The sequence below is a fragment of the Stegostoma tigrinum genome, unplaced genomic scaffold, assembly GCF_030684315.1.
Source record: "Stegostoma tigrinum isolate sSteTig4 unplaced genomic scaffold, sSteTig4.hap1 scaffold_307, whole genome shotgun sequence".
Classification (NCBI taxonomy): Eukaryota; Metazoa; Chordata; class Chondrichthyes; order Orectolobiformes; family Stegostomatidae; genus Stegostoma; species Stegostoma tigrinum.
Genome location: NW_026728235.1, coordinates 72,031 through 87,543, shown reverse-complemented (window position 1 = coordinate 87,543; position 15,513 = coordinate 72,031). Strand labels below are relative to the sequence as shown.

General features: G+C 51.6%; 1 protein-coding gene across 1 annotated transcript in view; it reads left to right on the top strand.

Annotated features, from left to right (window-relative positions):
* Nucleotides 1-13,813, top strand: part of LOC125448035 (rab11 family-interacting protein 1-like) — a 36,668-nt gene extending 22,855 nt beyond the window's left edge. The window contains 4 exon segments of the mRNA XM_059643877.1: nt 836-1,031; nt 1,155-1,960; nt 4,776-4,935; nt 10,225-13,813. Of these exon segments, the coding sequence (XP_059499860.1) occupies nt 836-1,031; nt 1,155-1,960; nt 4,776-4,935; nt 10,225-10,443 (1,381 nt within the window). The 3' untranslated portion in view covers nt 10,444-13,813.
* Nucleotides 13,814-15,513: the final 1,700 nt, after the last annotated feature.

The following is a 15,513-nucleotide window of genomic DNA, read 5'->3' as shown; positions in this document are numbered from 1 at the left end:
TCCATCTCTCTCTCTCTTTCCATCTCTCTCTCTCTCTCTCTCTCTTTCCATCTCTCTCTCTCTTTCCATCTCTCTCTCTCTTTCCATCTCTCTCTCTTTCCATCTCTCTCTCTTTCCATCTCTCTCTCTTTCCATCTCTCTCTCTCTCTTTCTCATCTCTCTCTCTCTTTCCATCTCTCTCTCTCTCTCTCTCTCTCTCTCTCTCTCTCTTTCCATCTCTCTCTCTCTCTCTCTTTCCATCTCTCTCTCTCTCTCTTTCCATCTCTCTCTCTCTTTCCATCTCTCTCTCTCTTTCCATCTCTCTCTCTCTTTCCATCTCTCTCTCTCTCTCTCTCTCTCTCTCTCTCTCTCTCTCTCTCTCTTTCCATCTCTCTCTCTCTCTCTCTCTTTCCATCTCTCTCTCTCTCTCTCTCTTTCCATCTCTCTCTCTCTTTCCATCTCTCTCTCTCTCTCTCTCTCTCTCTCTCTCTTTCCATCTCTCTCTCTCTTTCCATCTCTCTCTCTCTCTCTCTCTCTCTCTCTTTCCATCTCTCTCTCTCTCTCTCTCTCTCTCTTTCCATCTCTCTCTCTCTCTCTTTCCATCTCTCTCTCTCTTTCCATCTCTCTCTCTCTTTCCATCTCTCTCTCTATTTCCATCTCTCTCTCTCTCTTTCCATCTCTCTCTCTCTCTCTCTCTCTCTCTCTCTTCTCTCTCTCTCTCTCTCTTTCCATCTCTCTCTCTCTCTCTCTCTTTCCATCTCTCTCTCTCTCTCTCTCTTTCCATCTCTCTCTCTCTCTCTCTCTCTCTCTCTCTCTCTCTCTCTCTCTCTCTCTCTCTCTGTGTCTCTCTCAGCAGATTGGAGGTGTCTCCGAAGGCCGAAGCCAGAGCTGGAACCTCGTCGTCCCCTCCCCCCTTCCACACAACTCAGGCTGACCCCTTCCATTTGGCTCCTCCTGTGGGATCAAGGGGCCCCAGCTCGGCCAGCCTTGGGGACTTGGCACTCCGGGAAGCCCTGTCTCCGCGATCCCCTTCCCCAGACATGGGGACAATGGCATGGGGCTCTTCTCTATCCCCTCTTCCCAACTCCTCCTCCTCCTGCCCTTCCGAGACCTTGAGGCATCGAACGAGCTCAGCAGGCAGAGGGCACCCATTTGTGACACCTTCAAGGACCTGACGCAAGGGACCCCTTGGGAGGGGCACCAGGGGACGAGGGGAGGGCAAGGGTCACCCGGGAGCCCGGGGGCAGCAGGAGAGGGCTTGGAGGGTGGGGGAGCCCAGGTCCCGTGCCGCGATCCCAGTCCAACCAGCTCCCTGGAGCCCCGGAGTTCCCCCCGCCCTCCTCCTCCCCCAGGGCGCCCCCTACAGTGCTGCCGAGGGGTGGGGCTTCCAAATTGGGGCTCCCTACCCGGCGCCCAGGGGTGTGCCCCAAACGGGCCCTTCCCCTCCCCCTAGCCCTCCACATCTAGGCCTGGGCTTGCCTGTGTCCCTGGAGAGCTCAGAACGGGCAGGGGAGCCTCCGGACGCCTTGGAGCTTCCCGGTATTCCCGAGGAGCCTCATGTCCAACAGGAAGCTCCCGTGCCCCGGGATGGTGATCCACCCCAGCTGCCGGCCAGCGACGCCCATGGGGACAAGATGGCGACTGGGACAGTGGAGGAGCCGGGGCTGGGGGTTGGCTTTCCCGAGACCCCCGCAGCCCCGGAGCCCGAGCCCGTGCCCGTGCCCAGGCCTCCCCCAGAGCAGACCCCCACCCAGGCGCGCTCCCACCCTCCTCCAGTCGTCTCGTCCTCCTTCGCCTCCGGCCCCGTCCCCTCCTCTCCTCTCCCCGTCCTCTCCCCCATGATCAGCGCTGCTCACTCGGTGAATCCTTCTGGGCCAGGAATCTCTGACCGGAAGAGGCTGCCTCAGGCTAATGTCTTGCCCACGGAGACACAGCCAATCGAGCCCCAGAGCAGTGAATCAGCAGTACCTTCCAGGCGCAGGTGAGGTCAGGTTAGTCTGGGCGTCGTGTGAAAGCGAGCTTCATTCTCCCAAAACGTCGTCCGTCCATGTTGGTGGGGGCGGTGGTGGGGGGGGGGGGGGTGGGTGGTGGTGTGGGCGGGAAATCCCCTGACCAGCGATAGGCTGGGACTTTTCCCTGGAGTGTATGGGGTGACCTTACAGAGGTCTACATAATCTTGAGGGGCTTGGATGAGGTGAATGCTAAGTGCCTTTTCCCTGGGGTGTGGGATTTCGAGACCATGGGGTATATGTGTACGATGAGGGGAGAAAGTTTTTAAAAAAGACAATGAGGGGCTATGCCCTCCAGTTTGGGACCCCACCCCCCAACTCCAGTGAAAAGACCTTGACTATTCGCCCTGTCCATGCTCCTCATGATGTTACAAACCTCTACAAGGTCAACCCCCCTCATCCTGTGACATTCCAGCGTATTTAGCCTCCCCCTACAGCTCCATGGCAACATGCTCGTAAATCTTTTCTGCGTCCTTCCAAGTTTTCCAACATCCTCCCTTACAGCGGAGAGACCAGAATTTATTCCAAAAGGGGGCCCTAACCAATGTGCTGTAGAGCTGCAACATGACCCTCCCAACTCCCTATACTCAATGCACTGACCAATAAAGGCGAACGTACCGAACACCTTCCTCACCGCCCTGTCTACCTGCAACTCCACTTTCAGGGAACTATATACCTGCCCTGCGCCCCCCCCCCCCCCCCCCCCCCCCCCCCCCCCCCCCCCCCACCCCGCCTCAGGTCTCTCTGTTCAGTAACACTCCCCAGGACCTTACCATTAAGTGTATAAGTCCTGCCCTGATGTGCCTTTCCAAAACGCAGCCCCTCACATTTATCTCAATCAAACTCCATCCTCCGCCCCTCGGCCCATGGCCCATCGGATTGAGGTCCCGTTGTACTCTGAGGTAACCTTCTTCACTACCCACTACAGCCTCCAATTTCAGCGTCATCTGCAAACCTACTAACCGCACCTCCTATGTTCACATCCAAATTATTTATACAGTTGTGGGAGGAGACTGGAGCACCCAGAGTGTGCCCACACAGGCCCAGGGACACCATACAAACTTCACACAGTCGCCCGAGGGTGGAATCAAACCCAGGTCCCTGCCGCTGTGAGGCAGCAGTCTGCTGCTTTTTCTTAAAAAAAAAATTAACCTATTTTTCAAATCAGCCTGTTCAGAGATATTGCACCACAGCTCTGGAGCACGTGGGACATGAACCTGGGCCTTTCTGATCCAGAATAGTGACTCTACCTCTGCACTGCAGGAGGGCCCCAGAAGTGGTACTGACTCTTCCTTGGGGGCTCAACACCTTACACAAAGCCTCAGTCACCTGGCCGGCAAATATTAACTCCTCCCTCAGAGCCATTCCACTATCGTCTCTCCCACAGAGCGGGCATTGCATTCTTCAATCAAAGTTAGGATTCCGAGTCTGTGGGCTGGGAAATTTGTAGATGTTAGGTGTTTAAATGTCTCCCGTTCATGTAATGTTGAGCCTCGCAAGGTGTTGGTGGGGTGGGCGAACAGGAAGACAAGCTCTTAGCAAGCGCGAAACTGACTTGATTTGATTTGTTCTGTGCCACAGTACAGTGGAAAGTATTGTTTTTTTGTTTCTGCCAAACTGAGATCTCTGCCAGCATCCCCTTTTTTTTTTTGCTGTTTCAAACACAAAACACCCCACACGCATGTTACTGCGGTCTCGCTCAGCCTCAGAACAACGCAAAATATTTTGTCAGGCTTTTCGGCGCATAAAGCCTGACAGCCAGTTTTCACGCAGAAAGCTCTCGAGTGTTGCGCACCGTGGCGGCCAGATACTGAGTGGTCTGCGACAAGGATTTAGGGCCGAGTATCAGCTGGGGCATACCTTCAGTGCCGCCATGTCGTAGAAATCATAGAATCCTGACAGTGTGGAAACAGGCCTTTCGGCCCAACACGCCCACACCGAACCTTGGATCATCCCACCCGAACCTGCACATCCCTGGGCACTATGGGTAATTAGCGCGGCCAATCCACCCTAACCCGCACATCCCTGGGGCACTATGGGTAATTTAGCACGGCCAATCCACCCTAACCAGCACATCCCTGGGCACTATGGGTAATTTAGCACGGCCAACCCACCCTAACCCCGCACATCCCTGGGCACTATGGGTAATTTAGCACGGCCAATCCGCCCTAACCTGCACATCCCTGGGCACTATGGGTAATTTAGCACGGCCAGTCCAGACTAACTCGCACATCCCTGGGCACTATGGGTAATTTAGCAAGGCCAATCCACCCTAACCTGCCCATCTTTGGACTGTGGGAGGAAATCAGAGCACCTGAAGAAAACCCACGCAGACACTGGGACAGAATGTGCAAACTCCCCTCAAAGCCAGTCGCCCTGAGGGTGGAATCGAACCCGGGCCTCTGGCGCCGTGAGGCAGCCACCGTGAGTTGCTTTTTCCATTTAAGAAAAGTCCCTTTCTGCCCGGATTGAGTGAGCTGAGGTCCAATTTTAACATCTCGCATGAAGTGCCGTGGCAATGTTGGATTCCGTCAGTCCTGCGCTGGGTGGGGTCACCCTTTCATTTTTTTATCGCGTTGCCGCATGCTTCCAAAGCGATGGGAATAAAACGCGCCCTTAGGTGAGTTGTAGCCCAGATGGATGGTGGTGGGGAGGTGGTGGGGGTGGGGGAGCGAGGGAGGGGATTTGGAGCACCAAACTTGGATGGCCAGTGGAACAGGCTGAATCACTGAGCGCTGTGCGGGTTTTCTCCTAAACACCCTGTTGGTTTTGAATCGCCCCTCCCAGGCCCCATCCTGTGAAACCCATGACCGCGGCCGAGCCCAAGATCCACGATGTGAGCTCGGAGGAGAACCTCAAGGCCCGCCTCAAGGTGGTGGACACCGTCGTGACCAGACCTGCAACTGGGCAGGCGGTGACCTTCGGCGAAAGGCTGACCTCTCCGAAGGTGAGGCCGGGACGTCCTTTGCAGAATCCCCTGCCCGTTCCCTGGGGCGTGGGCTTTGGGCACACCTAAGATCCAGAGTTTTCCATTTTTCTCCACTATTGAGAGCGGCAAGACCCTGGGAAGGGCCTTCAGGAAAGAGGGTTGGTGGGGGGTGGGGGGCGGGCAGCGAGTGAGAGGATGTTCCCTCTGGTCTCCGAATGCGGGGCCGTCTGATCGTAGATTGGGGGGGGGGAGGAGGAGCAATGATTACACCCCTTCCTAGAGGGGGTTGGGGGTGGTCTGCGTGGGACTGTGTCATCATTGATTTTCGCCTCAAGTTCTCTCAGATTTTTGAGGAGGGCAGGACAGGCAGGTGTTGCCTCATCGAACGGCAAAGCAGGTTCGAGGGGCCGAATGGCCTACACCTGATCCTGTCTTCTATGTACCTATGGTGAACAAAATTAGAGCACATGGTAATGGGGGCAAAATACTGAGTTGGATTGAAAATTGGCTGGCTGACAGGAAGCAAAGAGTATTGATAAACGGGTCCCTTTCAGAATGGCAGGCGGTGACCAGTGGGTTACCACAAGGTTCGGTGCTGGGACCGCAGCTGTTTATGATATACATTAATGATATAGACAAAGGCATTAAAAGTAATATTAGCAAATTTGCTGATGACACAAAGCTGGGTGGCAGTGTGAAATGTGAGGAGGATGTTATGAGAATACAGTGTGACTCAGACAGGCTAGGTGAGTGGACGGATGCATAGCAGATGCAGTTTAATGTGGATAAATGTGTGGTTATCCACTTTGGTGGCAAGAACAGGAAGGCAGATTACTATCTCGATGGAGTCAAGTTAAGTAAAGGGGAAGCACAACGAGATCTAGGTGTTCTTGTACATCAGTCAATGAAAGAAAGCATGCAGGTACAGCAGGCACTGAAGAAAGCTAATGGCATTCTGGCCTTCATAACGAGGAATTGAGTATAGGAGCAAAGAGGTCCTTCTGCAGCTGTACAGGGCCCTGATGAGACTGCACCTGGAGTATTGTGTGCAGTTTTGGCCTTCAAATTTGAGGAAGGACATTCTTGCTATTGAGGGAGTGCAGCGTAGGTTCACGAGGTCAATTCCCGGAATGGCGGGACTGTCATATGTTGAAAGATTGGAGCAACTGGGCTCGTATACCCTTGAGTTTAGAAGGATGAGAGGGGATCTGATTGAGACGTATAAGATTATTAAGGGATTGGACAATCTGGAGGCAGGAAGCATGTTTCTGCTGATGGGTGAGCCCAGAACCAGAGGACACCGTTTTAAAAAAAAAGGGGTAGGCCATTTAGAACAGAGTTGAGGAGAAACTTCTTCACCCAGAGAGTGGTGGATATATGGAATGCTCTGCCCCAGAGGACAGTGGAGGCCAACTCTCTGGATGCTTTCAAGAAAGAGATAGACAGAGCTCTTAAAGATAAATGGAATCAAGGGTTATGGGGATAAGGCAGGAACAGGATACTGATTGTGAATGATCAGCCATGATCATAATGAATGGTCATGCTGGCTCGAAGGGCCGAATGGCCTACTCCTGCATCTATTGTGTATTGTCTACCCCATGGATAGATCAGACATGCAGTAGGCACACTGCCAGAGGATCCTCTATGAAATCTTTCACAGTCTTCCCCTTTTTAAAGGAAGGTTCATTTTTCTCAGTGTTAACATTCCCAACGTGGGCCTGGATCCCGTGCTTTCGGAAGGTCGCAGTCAGTCCCTGTGGGAGACGCTAACTTCCCGACCCTGTCTGCTTCAGCAAAGTCTCCTGAATCAGTGAAGGCCCCTTGACAGCGACCAACTCTGGGTGGTGGGGTGGGGGGGGGCGCGGTGATGGTGGGGGAGCAGTGGGCAACATTGGTCAAGTCCAGGGGCAGGCAGAGGCCATTCAGCACCCTCAACTCTGCTTCTATCAGTCCGACCGTATCATGACTGATATGACCCCTTCCGAGCTCCTGCCTCCCCTCGTAACCTTTCCCTTCACCCCACCTAACCAACCCCCCCCCCCCCCCCCCAACACAAGAATTTACCCAACTTGGTCTTAAATATTTTCAGAGACTGCTTCCTCCACATTTTCCCAAGAAGGAAGTTACAAAGGAGCTTGGTCCTCTTTTTGAAGAAAAAAGGTCTGAAGCTGAAGTCTTCAGTTTTCTGAAAAAAGGGCTAGGCCCGAAACACCAGCCTTCCTGCTCCTCTGCTGCTTGGCCTGCTCTGTTCATCCAACTGTACACCTTGTCATCTCTCTTCTCATCCCTGTCTATTTTAACCTATTTCTGTCATCAATTTGTTCAGAGATGGTACTCCACACCCCTGTCATCAATTTGTTCAGAGATGGTACTCCACACCCCTGGTGCAGGTGGGACTTGAACCCGAGTCTCCTCTCTATCAATGTGTCACAAGATGGCCCTCTTGTTCTTTTTTTTTATTCACCCTACTTTTCCAAATTAACCTGTTCAGAGATGATGCTACATGCCTCTGGAGCAGTTTGGACTTTAACCCAGGTCTCCCGGCCCAGGCTTAGGGGTGCTACCACTGTGCTACAAGAGGACCCCCAGCCCCTGTCTTTTTCTTTTTAAACAGTGACCCCTAGTTCTCGATTCTCTTGCAGTGGGAAGCATCTTTCCCCATACCTGGCCTCCGGATCCTTTATGTTTCATTTCCATCGCCTCCGACTCTTCTAAACTCCGGAGACTCCTCATCCTAGCCTTTCCTGACATGGCAATCCACTCGTTCCAGGGATTAGTCTACTAAAATGTCTCTGGACCGCTCCCAATTTGCCTGCATCCTTCCTTAAATAGGGAGACCAGTGCTCGACTTGATTAGTTCATTATCCCGTGAATCTTGTTACAAAAAAAATACAGTGGTAAGTCTTGTACAGTGTGGCTAGTCTCTGGCACTGTTTTGAAATACTCAGCACTCTGCTGGACTAATTGTGAAAGGTATAATGGCATTATTTTGTTGAAGAGCAGGAGAGCTCTCCCCAGTTTTGGCGCCAGCGTTTAGCTCTGGGTCAACGTGACGATGAAATCGACTTACCTGGTCGCCATCGGGTTGCTGTTTGTGGGAGCTTGCTGTGCAGAGCTGGTTTACGTCACCAAAGCTGTGGGGCAAGCCAAATGGCCTCTTTCTATACTATCATGTTTTTGCCGGCTCTCTACACCCACAATTCTTCCACACCACCTCTCTACAATCCTGCTGTGTTCTTCCTCTCTCAAAAAAAATGTAATTTCTTAATAGATCCCCCAAGTCTCCACTTGGCCACGTTCCTAGTAACTCCCGGTGAGTTACGTTAATGCCTGTCAATGAAGGGTTGATGTTAGAGTCTATTTTAAAATGTACCGCGTCCAAATCTGGTCTCCCTGCTACAGGAAGGATGTTGTTAAACTTGAAAGGGCTCGGAACAGATTTACAAGGTTGTTGCCAGGACGGGAGAGGCTATTTTCCCTGGAGCGTCGGAGGGGTGACCTTTATAGAGTTTTTACAAAATCATGAGGGGTGTGGATAGGGTAAATAGCCGAAGTCTTTTTCCCCAGGGTAGGGGAGTCCAAAACCAGGTGGTGTAGGTTTAAGGTGAGAGGGACAAGGGAGCTAAGGGGCAGCGCTTTCGCACAGAGTGTGGTGTGCATGTGGAATGAGCTGCCAGAGGATGTGGTGGGGTCCTCTGGATGGGGACATGAATAGAATTTAAACAATAGGGGCCAAATGATGGCAAATGGGACTAGATTAATTCAGGATATCTGGTCAGTAAGGGCAAATTCTTCTCTGAACCCTTTCAAGTTTAACAACATCCTTTGGTGCTGCACGACTCTGTGATATGGCTCTTACAAATACATAATCTAAATCAAATAAACAGCACGAATTCTCGAAGGGGAGTTCATGTCCGTTAAAATACATAATCATTCTTTCGAAGAGGTAACCAGCAGGAAATTAAAGGAGAGCCGTTAGAATGATACATTTGGTTTTTTCACACTGAATGAGGTCCCATGCATTAAGTGACTCAGGATGGTAAGATGCCTGTGGTGTTGGCGATTATAGATTGGTAAGGATAGAGGATTGGTGAACTAATGGGGTAAGGAGGGTATGTTCAGGATTAAACCGGTAACTGGTGGAGGGCCACAGGGATCAGAGCTGGGGCTAGAGTTATTTATAATGTATATTGATGAGACCAAAATAGACGGGAGAATACAGTGAAGGTGTCACTGGCTGTACCTGGGTGGGCAGAAACTTGGCAGAATACAGGGAAATGAGGTGCTGAACTTTGGCAGGAAGAGGAGAGGAGCTGCATGTTGTTTAACGGTGGCAGGAAGAGGAGAGGAGCCGCGTCTTGTTTAATGGTGGCAGGAAGAGGAGAGGAGCTGCATTTTGTTTAATGGTGGAGACCACAGAAAGATAACGACACAGAGGGACTGGGGAGTCCTTGTGCATAGATCACAAATGTATCTCCCCTCACGAACGTGAGCAGCTGTTCCCTGGAGAGAGAGCTGCAGAGCTTGGGTTGTCCAGTATAGTCGAGGCTGAGATCCGGGTGTTTTAGTCCGGCCGGGAATGAAGAGTTAGGGGGAAAGGGCAAGGAGGTGATACTTGGGGATGATTTAAGTCAGCCTTTGAATTGCACAGCAGACTCAGTGTGCTGAATAGCCATCTCCTGCTACATCTTGGTAAAAGTCTTCATCTGAAAGTCATTCTGACCCTGGTAATAAATTACAGAATTCAGTTTTAAACCTTGTTACTAAGTATTTTTCTCCATCTTTGGGAGAAAAATGAAAATGTGCAGAGTTAAGGGGAGAAGGCAGGTGTTTAACAGCAAGTTCAAAGACCCTCTGCAGTGCGACAATTCTCTGATATTTAAAAAAGCAAATTGTGTGTTTTTTTAGTTTGACATCTTTCTTTCCTCTCTCCCTCTCCTCCTCTCCCTCTTTCAACTCCCTCTGCCCCCTCTCCTCCTCTCTTCCCACCTGTCTCTCCCCCCATGCATACCTACCCTCTCTCTCGCTCCCCCTCTTTCATGCTCTCCCATCTTTCGCCCTGTTTCCTCTCTCTCTCTCTCTCTCTCTCTCTTTCTTTCTTTCTTTCTTTCTTTCTTTCTCTCTTTCTTTCTTTCTTCTCTTTCTTTCTTTCTCTCTTTCTCTCTCTCTCTCGCACGCGCTCTCTCTCGTGCGCTCTCTCTCTCTCTCTCTCTCTCTCTCTCTCTCTCTCTCTCTCTCTCTCTCTCTCTCTCTCTCTCTCTCTCTCTCTATCTCCCCCTCCCCCTCTCTCCCTCCCCCTGGCTGCAGGACTGTGACCCGTCCGACCCAGCGGCTGCCTACTCCCTGCTGACCCACGATGAGCTGATCCAGCTGGTCCTGAAGCAGAAGGAGATAATCTCCAAGAAGGACTGCCATGTGCAGGAGCTGGAGAACTACATCGATAACTTGCTGGTGCGGGTGATGGAGGAGACGCCCAACATCCTGAGGGTGTCCTACCAACCCCCCAGGAAGGCCGAGCGAGTGTGACCGAGGGGTGGGGGAGCTGATCCCAACTGTGCTGCTACCTGATCGATTACATAGCCTGCCTTTTTAACAGACCCTGGGGCTGGAGCGTGGTTTGAGTTTTATCCATACTGCTGCCTGACCTGTGTCGAATGCATTGGGGTATGAACTCCTGCTCTCTTCCCCAGTCCAAGTCTCCTCCAGTCTCCCGATGAAAGCACAGCTTACCGCAGCCCGCCCCCCCAACCCGAAACAAACACTCTCACTCACTCCCGAGTTGTTCTATCTGACCCAACACAGCCTCCTCGCCTGCAATCCTGGAGCTGAGGGGTTAGGATCAGACAAGGATCGTTCTCCTGTAGAAACACTCAAATTCGGAGTTGGTTGTGGGGGTGGTGGGGCTGCTAATAATTATCTCCCCACCCTGACAATTCTTACTGGACCTGTACCCTTTGACTCCTGTGGCATACTAAAGCTTTTGTAGCTTTCTGCATCTCGGGAAGTGGTCTGGGGTTTTGTGAGCCAAGAGGGGCATTTTACACTCTGTACGTGAACATTTTTTTTTAGAAGAGTGTGTCTTTAAAAGGTCTGATTTTTAAAATGGGTGAGTATTGATTGGTTGCCTCAGAGCTGATTTTAGTGTCCACTTTACTCCACTGTGAATCTCTTGGCACTTTTTCCCTCTGATCTTTTTCAAATCTGATGTCTTTCTCTGTAAATGAAGGCAAGTGGGCAGTGGTCAGTGTTTAATAATACGTCTTTGTCCTGAATTTATTTTTTGAGGATGCTCAATTTTTAAGATTTTGCTGACTAACCTTTGTGGTTCACCGATCTGTCTGAAAGGGGTCTCTATAGGTATCTGTCGGGAAGAGAGTTAACTTGCTGTGATAGCCAGTCGCAGCAGTGTCTGAGGCCCCTCGGGCAGCACCTTCCAAACCCACCACCCACTTCCATCCAGAAGGACAAGGGGCAGCAGGTACATGGGAACACCCCCCCCCCCCCCCCCAGCAAGCTCACCCTCCGAGCCCCTCACCATCCCCGACTTGGGAAATATCGGCCGTTCCTTCAGCGTCGCTGGGTCAGAATCCTGGGACTCCCTCCCTGAGGGCACCATGTGGGGGTCCCTACAGCAAACGGGACTGCAGCGGCTCACCCCCACCTTCTCAAGGGGAGGGGGCAATTCGGAGGGAATGGGGCAGAAAATGGAGACCTTGTGAAAGAATGTTTTGGGGGGAAAAAGAATAATGATGGTACAGACCATGCCCAGATGGGATGACAACTATGAAGTCCTGATGTGAACAAATTGACCTTCGAACCTCATTGATCTGGTAACTAATTTGGAGCGTTCCACTGTAATACAAATGGATTTGAGGCTGTAGTTTGGAGAAGTGTGGGGTCGGTCACTGTGAAAAGCCTTTATAAAAGGTACTGAAATTTTTTAAAAACTTTGAGCAGAACAGAAGAGGTTGGGATGCCCAGCCTTTAACTGCATGCCGGACTCATCCAACCTTTCTCCTCTCCGGGCCAGACTACATTTTGGTGAATGGCAGATGGTCCTTCAACAGAGTTTAGGGCTGCTGTTGTACATTACATTGACTGTACATTGTTTTACATAATTTTAATATATTGAGATTTACAAGCAGTTGCAGAATCCCCACTGATGCCAGATGGTAAAACGGTGTTGACACTTTTTTTTGAGAGGCATCGAAACTTGCTTGCCAAGGGCTCTGATGGCCTGCCTGCTCGACGTTGGGACTTTCGGGCCAAGCCCCCCGCTATGCCCGCCTCCGTCTGCACTGAAGGTAACAGCGTGGATGCGACCGGCGCAGCCCCGGTGGGCTCTGAGCAAGAACCAGGACAGCACCTCGTACACGCTGTGCGAAGAGCTGCTTGGGATCAGCTCCTTAACGATTCTGCTCCGGGTGGCACCTGGTGACCCTCAGCCCGCTGTGCTGAGAGATAGCTCATCCTGGGTTAGGCACTCAGTTTGGGGGCGTGAACTGTTTCTCACGCCTGACTTCTCCCATCCTCTTCCAAAGTTGTCCCTCCTCACTGCGTTCCTGCTTTCCACCAAGTGATCCGAGGTTTGGGGGGGTGGGGAGAGAATCAGATGCACAGGAAGGAGGCCTCGTGAAAACGCTCATGCGGTAGAGGTCAAGTGCTTTAGCAATGCAGATGCTTGTTACAGGAGCTGGGAGAGAGGGAAAGATTCCTACTGTAACTTCTGAACAGCCGGTGCCTGCAATGCTCTCTCCCTGTTTGCTGCTGGGCAGGGGCTGGGATAGAAGTTCTTGTGCTGTCCCAGAGGAGGTGTGCCAGCTGGTTGCCAAATGGGCTGGGCGAGAGGTGTCACCCCTGCCAAGCGCACCAGTAGGCTGATGACCGGCAGTTAACTGCCAGACCTCGCTTTCAGTTTCAAAGCGGGCACCTTGGCTGTGACCAGCTTGAGATGTTGCCAGTGAGGAAGGAGCCATGGAGTGGGCCTCGTGGCAAGCTAAGGGACTTTGATGTAAATGCGGCTTTCTTCCCAGCAACGCCAAAAGGACAGGGAATGGGGGACATGGCCTCATCCTCGTTGTTGCCTCTGTATGGGATTAACCCCATATGATGCTTGACTCTCACACTAAGACCTTTTGACTTGGTCCTTCCTGTCACACGCAGACGAGACCCTTCCCCATTCCTTCCGAGAATTTTGGGGAGGGTGGCACCGAAGGCTGGTGCAGTTGAGTGCCTCATTTCAAGTTTGTTTTTTGCTAGAACACTATTATTTGGGGTAACAGGGAACGCTGAGAGCTAATGCCCAGTTGGTTCTGGGTGCGGTCTCCCCCCGATGTGTTGTCATGCAGCCAAAACCCTGTTGCAGCTCGCTACAGAGGGGCCAGCTGACCCCCCGCTTCCCCCAGCCTGTATCTCGAGGGCGGGGGGGGGGGGGGGTACCTCATTCCAATGTCATGTGTGCTGCTGGCTTTTCGGGTCAAATACTGGCGTAGAACCCCCCCCCCCCTCCCAACCACTCTGTTCGGCTCGGGGCCTGACTCCTGCCCTTATGAGGAGCAATGCTGCAGGGACTGGCTCGACTGTTTCCTGCGATGAGGAACCTTTGCACAAGTTTATTTCTGTTTTTAAAAGCCTCTGGCGGATGTTGGCTGGCATTGCTGGGGAGACTGGTGCAGGCTGTTTAGCGATTTCTGTGTGACCATTTGATTTATGCGGTTTTCCTGCACATAAAGTATGAAAATAGCAATACCATTCTTTCTCTCCAGTTTGATTTTTTTTTTCCTTGAGTGCATTATAATGTGTGCATCGAATGAATGTAAGAACAAAATTAACTGAGCTGCTTGGGACGCGTTTGATAATTTGACTCCTGACCAAAATAAACTCCTTTTTTATAAACTTTCAGTGTCTGGTGTTTTGAGTTCTCAACAAAGCTAGCGTTCGTTCTCCCCTTCCTTCTCTGGACTAACCCGTGATAGGGCAGGAGACGGTCTCCTGATTTCTGAGTATTTAATTATGTTCAAACGGTGGTCACTGCTGAGGCCATGTTTGGGATGCTGCGTGTGCTTCTGCTCGCCCTGCTACAGAAAAGATGTTACTGAACTAGGAACAGTGCAGAAATGATCCAGCAGACTGTTGGTGGGGCTGGAGGGTTGGAGTTATAAGGAGAAGCTGCGTGGGCTGGGACTTTTATCCCGATGAAGTGTAGGAGAATGAGGTTTATACAATCATGAGAGGGGATAGCTTTTCCCCAGGGTAGGGGAACCCAAAACCAAATGACCCAAGTTTAAGGCAAACGTTTAAAAGGGACCTGAGGGGTAACGTTTTCACACAGAGGGTGGTGCGTGTGTGGAACGAGCTGCCAGAGGAAGGGGTGGGGGCTGGTACAGGGACAGCATTTAAAAGGCATCTGGATGGGGACATGAATAGGAAGGGTTTAGAGGGATAGGGGCCAAATGCTGGCAAATGGGACTGGATTAACTTAGGGTATCTAGTCGGCATGGACCGAAGGCTTTGTTTGTGTGCTGTGAGGATTTAGATGTGCGCTCGCCATTTAAAGATTATGGGGCGAGTGCAGGGAAACAGCGTCAGAGTAGGAGGCAATTGATACAAACAGGCACAGAACCGATGGGCTGAAGGGCCTTTATCTGGGCTGTGCACCTCCATACCAGGATTGATTTCTTGTCTCTGATGAAGGGTCTAGGCCCGAAACGTCAGCTTTTGTGCTCCTGAGATGCTGCTTGGCCTGCTGTGTTCATCCAGCCTCACATTTTATTATCTTGGATTCTCCAGCATCTGCAGTTCCCATTATCACTGATTTCTTGCCCCTCAGGAGCAGAAGGCTGTGGGGGTGACCAGACGAACATTTTATTTTAAAATATAATTTCAAAGGTGCCTGACGGGGTAGATGCAGAGACTTTCCTTGTGTGTGGTGGGCTTTGCAAATGTCTGTGCGGGGTTTATACTCACTGGGGTACACTGTAACCCAATAAGCATATTTGGCAGGAATTGAATACAGGGATGTTTTGATGCAGCGGAAGAATGGTTTTTGAAGACAGGAAGCACCAACATGGATCAGTTGGGTCAAATGGCCTGTTTCGTGTTGTGTATCACAACGGCTCCCAGGCACGTGAAGCTTGTTCACATAGAGAATGTGCATATCCTGCAACTTAGCCTGAAGTATCAGCTCAGCTGAGAGAAAAGCCTGGCTGGGCAACTGGGCAGGGGCCTATTCTGATCTTTTGAGCTCTCCTTCACCTCCTTTGAATTACAGAATCCCTTGAGTGTGGGAAGTGGCCATTCAGCCTGTCAAGTCCTTACTGACCCTCCAAAGAGCATTCCCACCCCCCCCCCCGGTAGTCCTGTATTTCCCACGGCTAACACAACTAGCCTGCATGTCCCTTGTCACTAGGGTCAATGTAGCGGCTTTGGACTGTGGGAGGAAACCCACGCAGACGGTGGGGGGGAGTGGGGGAGAACGCACAAACCCCGCACAGACATTTGCCCGAGGGTGGAATCGAACCGCGGCCGCTAGCGCCGTGAGGCAGTCGTGCTAACCGTTGTGCCACTCCTGCCTCCCCCCAGGTTGGGGCGGGTGTC